Below are 13,241 nucleotides of genomic sequence, written 5' to 3' on the forward strand. Positions count from 1 at the left end.
GCTAAGTTTATGTCATTCCCAATGTCAGGATATAAAATAAAACTACATCCAGAAGATTATGAAGAATGTAGCTGTGTTTGGAATAATATTAATAAACACAGCTCAACATGGAAATCACCAATCATGAAGTCTTTTACAAGAAACCTTTGGTAAAGAGAACAGACATCAAATCAACAAGGCGGTCACAAGATAATAGTTGACCTTTGAAAACGGCAACCAATCAGTGATGCCCTTACTATACCAATCATTATGGTTCTCAGATTGCTAAGCCAACAGAAAAACTTATGAAGACAATCATGTAGTGTTGGTTAATATTTTCATCTTCAAGGCCATCACATCCTTTTGGGTCACTGAACGGACATTGACAGTAGTTATATGTATCGTAGCTCCGTACAGTTTGAATTATTGGTCAAGACACTTGGACAAAGCCCAAATGTTTGGCCATGACCCATCTTTATTTAGAACAACATGTTTTTTTTTGTGGTTTTCTTCAGATAACAGATTCCCAAATTAGTACATGTAACTGTCACAACTTCACACCCAGCTAAATTTAGGTTTGGTCTGGAGAAACGCCAGCATTGAAAACTGCAATTTTCACAGTAGATATGCTGTGTTTTACACCAAGAAGAAAACCTGTCATGGTCAAATATCTTGCAGGGATGGAGCAACAAGACTTCTGATCAGCAAAACTACCAAATTCATGATATATTGTATACATTGTAGATATGAAATAATATGCAAGTATTAACAATATTGATATGTACATGCGTTCAGATTTACATTGTGTACCGGTAGTACCTAGTATCTAGTAAAGTTGTAGGAGTGTGGTTCACCGTTCATGCAAGCCATACTGTAGCAATCCAGTAAGGTTAGTCCAGGTGAATGAACCATGCTTAGTTCAAACCCTAGTACCAGTCTCTGATTTGCCCAGTGGTAGAGATGTGAGTGTTACTGTGTGCTATGGGTATGTGAGTGCCAAATTTGAATGGATTGAAATGACAGGATTTGAGAAACTGGATTATTGCTATCAGAATTTTCATTTATCATTGTCTACCATGTCTAAACATTGACATCTGGCTTTGCCTATGTCATTGTAATATGGAGTGACAGTTATAACAGTATAACAGTTAACAGGTATCAATTGCAGCCATCGTTCTGTAAACAACATTGTATTTCAGTGATTCATAGAAAATAAATGAATGTCATCGACATGGAGTCATAACAAATCATTTCTAAGATGACTCTGAAAACATAGTCTGCAAATGTATTACAGAACCTGTAAGTGAATAAAAACTCACAAAGAATTCACATGTATTGTCTTCGTCTGTTAACACTGCACCAAAATCAAAATGTAAAGGGTTTTTGCATGGAAGGTATTGAAAAGAGATCAACCATAGGATAAAGGCAGGCAAGTTAGATTCTAGTTTTATCATGAAGTCTCCTGGTTTTGTTGTGACAAAATCAGATACATTTCTCCCCTCCCCGTTGTTTATTTTCATGGATTATTTTTCGTTTGAAATAGTTTGATAAAGACATCTGTATCTGTGACTACAGTACTGTATTGTGGCTATCATGTACATCCAGTTGCTACCTTGATCACACAGTTATTTATGGCTGGTACAGTTATTGCTTTGAATAGATTTTGTCTTTGATCCTGATAATAATACAGTCTAATATAAACAATTGAGGAAATTTAACACTGTATCACATGCGCTGCTGTAATTTTGGAATGAGTGAGTCATACTCACAGTTACCTCTTGTGATCATGTTCCAGTCTAGATTATATATTCTTAATAATTTACGTACATATGTCTATCGTGTACCATGTCATGTCGCCTTGTTTGATTGATGAGAAATTACATGTTCTGACATCTGACATACAGCAAGTTTACAAAGGTGAAGGCAGGTCTAAGATAGATGTGATGTGGTTCTGTGTAAACTTCAAAATGGCAGTTGTTTGAGTTACTGCAGATATGTTAATGGAAGTTGTCACTGAGGGTACTAAGTTAGGTGTGTTCAGTGGAAAAATAAGTACTAACAAAATGTTTATAAATGATAAATAAAAGCATCATATTTGTATCTTATTTCATCTTCAGTTGATCAAGTTTGGTTTAGAATATCCCTATCAGCAGTGAGTTTCCTTCATAGAATGTAAATGAACATAAGGGGTTAATACACCCTAAGTCTTTACTGTAGTACCTGACTGTGTTTTCTGTATTCATGTCTGTACAGTGATATCCTAGATTGCTTTACCGTCCGCTTGCCTCCGTACCTCCGTCCCCACTCCCGTCTAGTCTCGTGAGCAGTATTTCGAGCTGGAGTTGTAAAAACTGCTCATTTGAATGTCAATGGTCACCACTGAGACCATGACGTCACTAGCGTCCCTTTCAAAGTCAATCACTGAAAATGACCCTCTCATGATTGGCCTATGACTTGGTTGGGCAGAGCTAATTAATATGACGTCAAATATGTTAATTGTGTAGACACTGCACTGCTTCCAACATTAGACATAAGGCAGGGAAACGTTTGTTATTAACTGGTAGTCTCCAACAGGTTCACAATACTACTGTGTAAATTGTATACAAATACATTGAGATAAGTATCAGGTATTATGTAAGAGGTTGATAGATTCACTCAAGTGTGTCTCATTAAAGTGAAGTATATCCATTTTAATTGGGAATTAATGATTTATTTCTGTTGGGTTTGATAACTGAGTTGATTGTCACACATCAAAGAGTTTTTGACAATCCGGTACAAAGTTTTCATCAATGATATTTAAACAATCTCTTTGCATTTCTACATATTGCCTCTCGGAGGTTTGTCAATGTTTTTTCAACTTAGGCAATTTCAATGACCCCTAGGTACCAATATTCATCAACAACTTAGTCTACAAAATATTTGTAAAAACACGCAAATACTAGATTGGTATGTGTAACTGGTTTGTTATTTCACACGCTGTTGATCATTTTTGACATTCCATTGATAATTGCCATTACAAGTCACTGCATAATGTGGTTCAAATTTTCAATATCATGATTACCAATGCTACTAGTTTAATCTTTTCTGAAGTAAAACAATGTTTAATTTCAAATACTGGTACATGCCTGGAAAGTGAAAGACTTTAACTTTAATAGCTCAAACTGGTCTCCAGGAAATTTTGGACTATTCTCTTTCAAAACAAAAATTAAAAATCAAGGGTCACTGAGCAAATTTTGGTATTAGAGAAATATTACCTAAGATTTACTGACATTTGAAATTGAAAATGACCGGTATCCGTGTGTTAACTATGTAGGGAGAAGTTAAAGTCTTGATTTTCACAAAAATCAGCTGACAAAAACTTTATTTACTCCATTAGCTTGAAAATAAGCCCTCCTTCAAGTGTTAGACCAAAAAGGTAATTGTAAAAGTTTGAGAAGCCCAGGCATCTGTCCCTATGGCACACCTAATACCTTAAATGAAACACATTATCATGAAACACATCAGTGAAACTAGGCTTGAATTTATCAACTAAAGCTTGTTATCAGAACAAATGGCCAGCATTACAGAACATTACAGCACATTACAAACAGATGCACTACAGTCAGAATACCATGTTATACCGGTATCTACCATATTAAATGTTAATAAGAATTCAAACAGTCTTTGTTGGATTCTGTTTAGTCTTCAATGAATAAAATCTTCAATTAAACGAAAGTTGTTAGATCACTGACATCTATAATTTTAATAACTTCAATGTGGTGTGATGTGACATTATGTGATGAGATTAATTCAAAGAGAAGTCTAGAAAACTTTTTAATCCAGTTGTTGTTTATTAAAAGGACAGATTTTTTTTCAGCTTTATCTCTGAACAAATTGATTAACAGAACAAATTTTTTACAAATAAACATGAACAAGGGATTAAAATCAAATGAACTTTCATATCAAAACCATGGCTTTAGGAATTAATGACAACAGCTTTCAGTAAAGTCCCTGAAATTACTGAGTGAAGGACTTTTGTAAGGTATGTCTGTGTGACAGATGTAAGCATCATGTGATCTGTGTAAGGTCATAGGTTAAAGGTCATATTTTGTTATCATTATTTATAACCTTCAATATTATGCACTGTACATAGTCCAATTTACATGTTGTGTTTTTGTGCCCGGACACCACTAACGTGTTGGTCTGGCAAACACAAAGAGAGGTATGTACTGTATATTTTCACAGGTTTTGGTAATTGTATACTCAATATTGACAATGCTCATTGCATGGTTTGTGGTAATGCTATATGTGGTTGCTAAGTCTACTTAATATTCTAAGAAAACTTGTTAACTGTCTTTGACTAGGAAAGTTGATGAAATCATATGGAAACAACATTACTATTTAAGCAGCATTTCTTCAGATTATGGGACAGGGTGATCAAGTTAGGTTTCTACAAATTAGTGATGTACATTTCTGGCTGTATTAGCTGCTCAATTATTGAACAGAAATTCTGGATTCTATCCCTTGAGCAGTAACCTTTTGCAGAAATGCAAGTTTCAATCAAGACACAATTACATTTTTTTAGTCTTAATACGTGAGCAGCATTGTGTCGTTTGGTGTCAACAGCTTGGAAAAGCTATTGTCTCCTTTCTTTCATTGTTCTATTAAATTGACACAGTGTGTTGGTACTTGACAACCTGTATGATCATGTCATTGATTCAACAGTTGTTGAAATAAATTTATTGTTTATTGTTTTGTTGTCCTTCTGCTTCTTGTCTTTGAAAATAAACTTTAGTCCTGTGTAGCATTAGGTACATGTACTGTATATAGCATGGCTGTGTGACAGTACAAGTAATTGTGTGTTTGTTGTTTACTGAATATGAAAAAATGGCCAGCGTGAAGCCGTCAAGTTATGCAAATTGTATTCTCTCAATCAATCATGCTACAGTGTGCCTTCTTAATGATTAATGGCCATATTTATTATAAGGTTTTTTACACAGGAGTAGTTCTGTATAGATTTGTTCAATGTCTAAGCATGGAATACTTGCGTACAGTTACTCAGCATACAAAATAATGATGGTGCACACAGTAACTGCAGCGATGTCAGAAATGATCCTATTCTTTAATGCAAACAAATGCTTTCATTTGTGACCTCAAAATGAAATGATAGAAAATGGTAACATTGTGCAGAGAACTTGAATTTTCGGTACAGACTAAATTGTAACCCATAATGTTTAATCTTGTTTGGCTGCAAGAAGAATTGAGAGTGTGTACAGCTGACCAGTATTTGTGTTTGTTTCAAGAAGTCAAACCATGTCAAATCACTTTTCATATCAAAACAAAACTCATGAAAAAAGCTCAAAAAAGTGTGACTTTGGTACCTTTAAAAATGATGTTTTGCCTTGATTTTATACAATATGATTGCAGGTAATTAAATCTTACAGTACAGATTTCATGATATCATGGTCCACGGATGACCAAATATTTATAAACTTTTGATATAATGTAATTTTGATGGAAGGATTTAATGCAGATAAGATATAGAAATGGAGAAACGGATAACAGTAGTAATAAAAACAGATCTGGTTTTAATGGCAATCAAACCTAACTGCATTTCAAATACATGCATATACATGTACAATGTACAGTTACATGATACAATTAGGAATTTTACAACAATGACATAATGGCTAGACTTTGTGTCTTCTGTGTGTGTTCCATGTAATACCTGAATTTTACCATGCATGGAGTAATTTTTACATGGAAAATAATTCAGTAGGTGCAAAGGTATGCCAGCAATTAAGACTGCACTGCTGACTATTGCATTTATATGCAATAATGTATCAAATTCAAATGTCAAAATCAATTACTGCTGGTGGGTCATGGTTGGTGTTGAGGTATAAATAAATCCAGGGTACATGTGTGTTGATTACATGTATTTTAATGCATGCAAATTCTCTGTTATGGTATAATCAGTTTAATTTTTGACATTATACTTGCACATTCAAATGTGTGGGTTGGTTTGTGGAGTCTTTCAAATCTGTCTATCAGAGAGTAAAGTAACATTTCTGTCAATTCTACTAATAAAGCATGTGATTTTTGTATTTTCACTTCCCTGTGTCCAAGTGGAATACTTGTACAATGGTGAAAACAGTTGGTTTTGTGAAGGAAAGAGCAGGTGACATTGAACATTGACTTCACATGACAGTTCAATACAGTATAGTTAGCTTCAGTATCAGATGGTAATATACAACAAAACATTTTACCTTGTACAGGGAGGGAAGAATGTCATGAATGCATAGACAGGTATTCACAATCAGTATTTGTAAATTGATTAATAGACTGTGTAATGCAATTTGACATGCAATTTGACATGCTCTTTACATGGAAAAGATTACAAGGTCATCTATATACACAGTGACCTGACAGTTTTTCATTTCTTTGTCACAATATGTTTAGTCAGATTAACAGAGTGGTGTTTACTATGCTGTACACAGCTGTGCTAGAGGTCATCTTGTCTGACATCATTGTGTTCTATGATTGCTAGTGTCATAGAATTGACAGAATTGAAATCCACTGACACTATCAGATTCATTGACCACAACATTGCTTGTGGCGTTTACCTCATTATAGCCCAATCAGTAATAACACAGTAACAATACAGAAACAAGAATCAATGTTATTTTAGTAACATCATGTGAAAATATTTTAGTAATATCAAGTAAAAATATGTAACAATGCAATAAAAATTGACATATGTGAAAAACATACATAAATTTAATCTGTCAGCATGACAGTTTGTTTGATAGGCTGTGTAGATGTTACCAGAAGTTGAGAACCAGTGTCTTAGTTTTGTTGCCCTTGAAGTTGACCTTCATTTCAAATATCAGACTGGCATTTTGTGAGGAAGTTGGATAATGTCATGTCATGTTTCCCATGACAGGATGTTCAGTCAGGGAAATGGTGGATGTTTTTATATGATAAATGTACTTCATGAAATGTAATCAGAGTCAGTTTTCCTGTTTTACTATCTGAGTACCAATATGTTGAATATTGTGCTGCTAAATTTTTGATCACTCCTACAGTTGCAGGTACATCTAACTCTTGAATGTAAATTTATGGATTTATGTTATTGTTTGTTGATTTATAACCTGGACAGATATCACAGCCTGTCAGCTGATGCTGCATATTTAAATTAGACCTGATAGTTGTCACCAACAGCAGTTGTGAGGTCAAAATTACCTTGTAACAATGCAGTAACTTTAATCCGTAATGTCCTCACTTTTAATGTCATGTATACATGCATTTAAAAAATTCATCGACAAAAGATAATCAATATTAAATTTGTCTCACCAAAAAAATCTCCTCATAGTCATAGTGTATCTGTTTTATAACAGTATTTGGAGTTGTGCAACATTTTTGTTAATTTCATAAATGCAACATTTTAAAATCAAGGTTGGATTTTTTGAAACTAAACCTAATATAATTGACATCCCAGATGGCTTGTATTTAATGCTATATTTAGAAACATAATTCACTTTTTATCGTGGTTAGGAATAAATTTAAATTTCATGTTTATTGAAGGTTGCAGTAGTGTACCTCCTTAAAGGACAGCTCTTTTTACGTAATGTTTTGAATCTTTTTATCCAATTTGATTAATATCTTTTCATTTGTACGGTAATCAATGAAATTATGATAGCAGTAAAGCTGTCCAAAATCTACCACTGAGGGCAGCATTTTCAAAGTTAGAACACATACTGAGAAGACTTGATTGCTCATCACCATTGAACTGATAAACATGAATATTACTAATTGGTGTGATTACATTCATTGTGCAGTATGGTCTCTGATTACTTTCATTGTTTTGTGTAATCTTAGTAACTATGACTTGAAGAATTGACAACAGACACTGCAATGACATTGGAAAATGGGATAATATAGTTATTACAATAATGATTATCACAGTAGTCATGAAATACTTATTGCACATCCAGACATCATCAGTATTGAAGTCAGTATTGGGTACCCTTCTATCTATGCTGTGCTGTACACACCATGGCCCACATCTGCCATGCTGTGCTGTACACACCATGGCCCACATCTGCTCTGACTTTGAACAAAGTGTACCCTGACTCGGTTGGTGTAGCCAGTGAGGTTTTACTTGGTGTCTGTCTTTTCTAGCTGATATTGTCAGAATATCTAGGCACATCATCAATGTTTGCATAAGATTTGAAGCTGCTGAGTTAAGCAGTGACTCTGAGAAATGTCCAACCCTTCCTAGAGTCTTCATTTATCTAAATTCACAATACATAGGTGCTGCTGTGATGTATATCTAGAGTGTGATGCAAAGTGCAGGTGTTCTTTTCAGCTTATCATCATCCAAAATTTATTCCATAATTTGACCAGTTAGTGGTATATACTTAAATATCCATTTTATCAGCTTGTCTCTTTAGAAATTGTAAATATTTTTATTGTTCAAAATGTTGGAATGATTACGGTAGACATATTTTTATGATATTTACGTGTACTTTCATTTTATGTTTTGTTGTATAGCATACGAAGTAGATCTCTTGACATTGGACATGGTTACTTCAACCCATTGGCTGATGATGTCAGAGAATTCACCATGGAAACAGATGATGATATAGACCATACTTTGATATCAAGGAAAGGCTCCCTAGGTAGGTCAAAGTTATGTGTCACAAAATGATAGCTCATGTATATACCAGTAGTTCATAAAATATATGATGTACGTAAATACTATACCGTGGTATAGTGATATATATATCTACTATACCATGAATTAGCAGTGTTTTTGCTAAGGTTAGGGAAAATTGATAAATGATGCAGGAACCCCGGTAACATTGCTGCTATCCCCTGATCTGATTGCATTCATATACCAAGGGGAACCCCGGTAAAATGACTTGGGAACCTCGGTAACATTTACCGTGGTACTAGCCTTAACAAAAACACTGTATAGTGTTATATGCTGTATACCCTGTTGTATCCTGTTACTTTATTTTCATGGTATTTCAAACCAAGCTTACACGTTGTAGATGTCAAGTTGTACTCACCAAGACTGGCTGTCTATTTGTTAAATGAAATATGGAGATAAATATGAATTTCTGTCATATGTAAAATTAGATTTTGAAATGCACTTACAGGCCTTGAAGTTTACAGCGGCCCAGGGCCGGTAAAAATTGCGCTGGGCAGCTGTATTTCATTGTCATTGGCTCGCTGGGCCGGTGAATTTTTTAGACTAATACTGCTTTTTTCATGAAATTCATGTTTTCGCTGACAGAAATGTCCACATTCAGGAAATAAAAGAATAAGAATGCCCTTGCCTTAAGTTCAAAGCATGGACCGTTTCAAAGTAAAATGATGTTTGACGCGATCACGTTGTCATCAAGCGACATCCGCATTGAGGGCAGTACATATTTGGTATTGCGACCTGACCTCTCCCACGTACACAGTGTAAATATAGCTACCATAAATTTGCATACATCGTCACTGCTGCACATGTGACTTATTCATTTCTCCATACATGCCTCGCTTCATCTCATAGAATAAACATGAGTCTTTTGAACTTTGGCTTTACAAAAAGTTCGGAGAGATTTTTTACTGCACTAGAAAATCAAAGTGAGAAAAGAAAAGGCGATGACAAAGGAGACAGTACAGCAATGGCCGACAGAGACAACGACAGTGATACAACAAACGTGGAGCCATGTGGTTAATCGACGCCTGTAGCGAGCACGTCAAGAGAAAGTGAAAAGTCCGTGAAGAGTGATGATAGTGCACAATCGACTTCGTATTGGAAAGAGTATGAGTGAAATCGGAAGCGAGATTAGAAAGATGAGCAGGCAGTCATGTATTCCAAATACTGTAGGAGTTTCCTGGCACTGGCGAACAAGTCATCAGCTGTCTTTATATGTACGACACTATACAGAAGACAGACTTTGACATTGTAGCACACGTAAAAGACGACCTGAACTTAAAAAAAGACTTGTGAAATTGGCTTGGGCAGGTAAAAAATTTGTTGGGCTGGTAAATTTCCATAGTACCTGCCCAGTGGGTAGGTAAGCAAAAAAATAAACTTCGAGGCCTGACTTAAAGGGGCAATACCCAATCAGGTCACTTGGTTCAAGTTATGAGTAACTGAGTATTGGGAAATAACATCTTCAGGATGCCTATAAGATCATTGTTAGTCCCCACGGACACCGTCCGGGGGGACTTATAGGTTTGGTCATGTCCGTGTGTGCGTGCGTGCGTCAGTGCGTGCGTGCGTGCGTCCGTCCGTTCACGCAGATATCTCAGAGATGCCTGGAGCGATTTCATTCAAACTTGGTACAAGGATTACTTCATATGTCATACAGATGCACGTCGATTTGTTTTGTGATACGATCCAATATGGCTGCCAGGCGGCCATTTTATTACGATTTTTTCATGTACAGAGCCATAATTCAGGCATGTTTCAACTGATTTTATTCAAAGTTGGTACAAGGACATTGACCAATGTCATAGATATGCATGTCAATTTTTTTGCTGATACGATCCAATATGGCCGCTGTGCGGCCATTTGTTACGATTTTTTCATGTACAGAGCCATAACTCAGACATATCTCAACCGATTTTATTCAAAATTGGTACAAGGACATTGACCTATGTCATACATATGCACGTCAATTTGTTTTGTGATACAATCCAATATGGCCACCAGGCGGCCATTTTATTACGATTTTTCATGTACAGAGTCATTACTCAGGCATGTTTCAACAGATTTTATTCAAAGTTGGTACAAGGACATTGACCAATGTCATAGCTATGCACATCAATTTGTTTTGTGATACGATCCAATATGGCCACCGTGTGGCCATTTTATCACGTTTTTTCATGTCCAGAACCATAACTCATACGGTATCAAGCGAATTTATTCAAAGTTGTTACAAGGAGATTGACCAATGTCATACATATGCACCTTAATTTGTTTTGTGATACGATCCAATATGGCTGCTGTGCGGCCATTTTGTTATGATTTTTTCATGTACAAAGCCATAACTCAGGCATATCTCAACCGATTTTAATCAAAGTTGGTACAAGACATTGACCTACGTCATACATATGCACATTGATTTGTTTTGTGATACGATCCAATATGGCCGCCGGGTGTGCCATTTTATTACGATTTTTTCATGTCTTGAACTACAACTCAGACATGTATCAAGCGAATTTATTCAAAGTATTTTTATCACAGACCTAATGAAGAGGACTCTATCCTCTCTGAGGACCTGTAATCAAAGTACCCATTAACAAGTGGGGACTGTGTCATCAACGATGACTTTGTTTATCAAATTTCCCATACATTTGTATCTCACAGGATTCAATGGTAACTTGTTGATACTGTAGCTGGCCGCATAGTCATCACTTGACTGAAAGTGACCCAGAACTATTTTCATCATAACAATTTCAGGATTTAAAAATGACCAAATTACACGTTTTACATTGGAAATCAGGTTTTAGAAAATTATGCATAAAAAATCAATAAACTATAGAACAGTATTTCGACATAATAATATGCCATTTGATGATGAAAATCGTTCTGTTTGATGGATTTTTATAAAACATTGAAATACAGTTATATAGAATATGATTGTCATTTGCAATTGAACTTAAAATTTTGAGCGAAGCATTATATAAGAGAGGCATATAATAAAAACATAATAGCACAGACAATTGAATACTGGTATGTACCCTTGATCAGGGGTACCTAAGAAAGTGTAGCTTTTGAATGAAAACAATAGCTTTGACACCGTGCAGCATAGCTTGGGTAGGGAAACGATAGTTGCTGGAATGGAATCCGTGGGTTTGGTCATCTAAAACGATAGCTTGGAACATATTTTTATGTTTATGGCATAAACAAGATGGCTGACAGCAAAAGCAGTTGAAGCGGCCGGCAGTAAATATTTACCCGTTTTCGACAAAAAATCTTCAAGTTGTGTTGTGTAAGATGCTGCGTTCCAGTGACGTTCAGATTCGATTACATTTCTGTACAGTTTCTGCCCCCATTTTACAAAACTTGAAGAGAAATATCCGTTCCCGTTTTCGAACTGACAAGGCTATCAGACGTCCTAATCTAATACACGTATTGTGTATGTGATAGTGTATAAAAAGTGCTCATGCATACATGAAAGGTAGAGAAGATAACTCTTCATCTTATCTGAAGCTAACTTTGAAATCTTGGTAATGTCTTAACTCTGGAAAAAAGACATTGCCAACACTAATGACTACGTCTTTACGCTATCATATACATTCTAATCCATGTACATGTATTAAAATAGGACGTCCTGATAGCCTGGTCAGTTCGAAAACGGGAACGATGATTTCTCTGCAAGTTTTGTAAAATGGGCGCAGAAACTTTACAGAAGTGTAATCGAATCTAACATCACTGAACGCACATCTTACACAACAGAATTTGGTGATTTTGTTGACAAAAACGGGTAAAATACTTACCGCCGCTTCCACTGCTTTTGCTGTCAGCCATTTTGTTTTACCATTAACATCAAAATATGATCAAAGCTATCGTTTTAGATGACCAACCTTACAGATTCCATTCCAGCAACTATCGTTTCCCTACCCAAGCTATGCTGCATGGTGTCAAAGCTGTCGTTTTCATTCAAAAGCTACACTTTCTTAGGTACCCCTGCTTGATGCAGAAGACCATTTGCCCTCCTGACTTCAGACAAATGGTCACCTGCCCAAGGGCACATACATGTAGTCCCTTGTTGTGCTATAACAGATATTAATACAATACAAGCTGTTACCAGATATCTTTGAGATCAGATAACGCCAGATGTCTGTATGATGTGTGTATATGTATAGACTTTCAAGAAGTCTAAAATATCATCAACATTAATCATATATTGCTTTACTTTCTGCAATTGATTTGATATAATTTGTACACTCTGTTGAACATAAATCCAGTCCATCATCGTCTTGTCAATCCTCTCATCTTTCCTTTGTCGTTATATTCATACAGTCTTGTCCAAGTCTCTGTACTAAAATTTATCTGGGTAGTAATCTAAACAGACATATCTGAGATCCTGATAATATTCAATTGCCAGGTATCGAAAAAAGAAAGCCCTGCTCAGGATAGTTGAAAGACCAGATTTTGTAGATGGGTTTAAAGCAATTGACATCTCTGTTATTTAAAATAAATATCTGAATGCTGGACACCAAAATGTGGACACCAAAAGATATTTTTAAACTTCTAAAATAGAAGATTGCAT

At 35.5% G+C, this 13,241-nt stretch overlaps 1 protein-coding gene across 1 annotated transcript in view; it reads left to right on the forward strand.

Moving 5' to 3' along the window:
• The window catches only part of LOC139115098 (oxidation resistance protein 1-like), a 49,905-nt gene that overhangs the window by 5,740 nt on the left and 30,924 nt on the right, over positions 1–13,241 (forward strand). The window contains 1 exon segment of the mRNA XM_070676991.1: positions 8,512–8,639. Within this exon segment, the coding sequence (XP_070533092.1) occupies positions 8,512–8,639 (128 nt within the window).

Source organism: Ptychodera flava, chromosome 17 (genome assembly GCF_041260155.1).
Source record: "Ptychodera flava strain L36383 chromosome 17, AS_Pfla_20210202, whole genome shotgun sequence".
NCBI lineage: Eukaryota > Metazoa > Hemichordata > Enteropneusta > Ptychoderidae > Ptychodera > Ptychodera flava.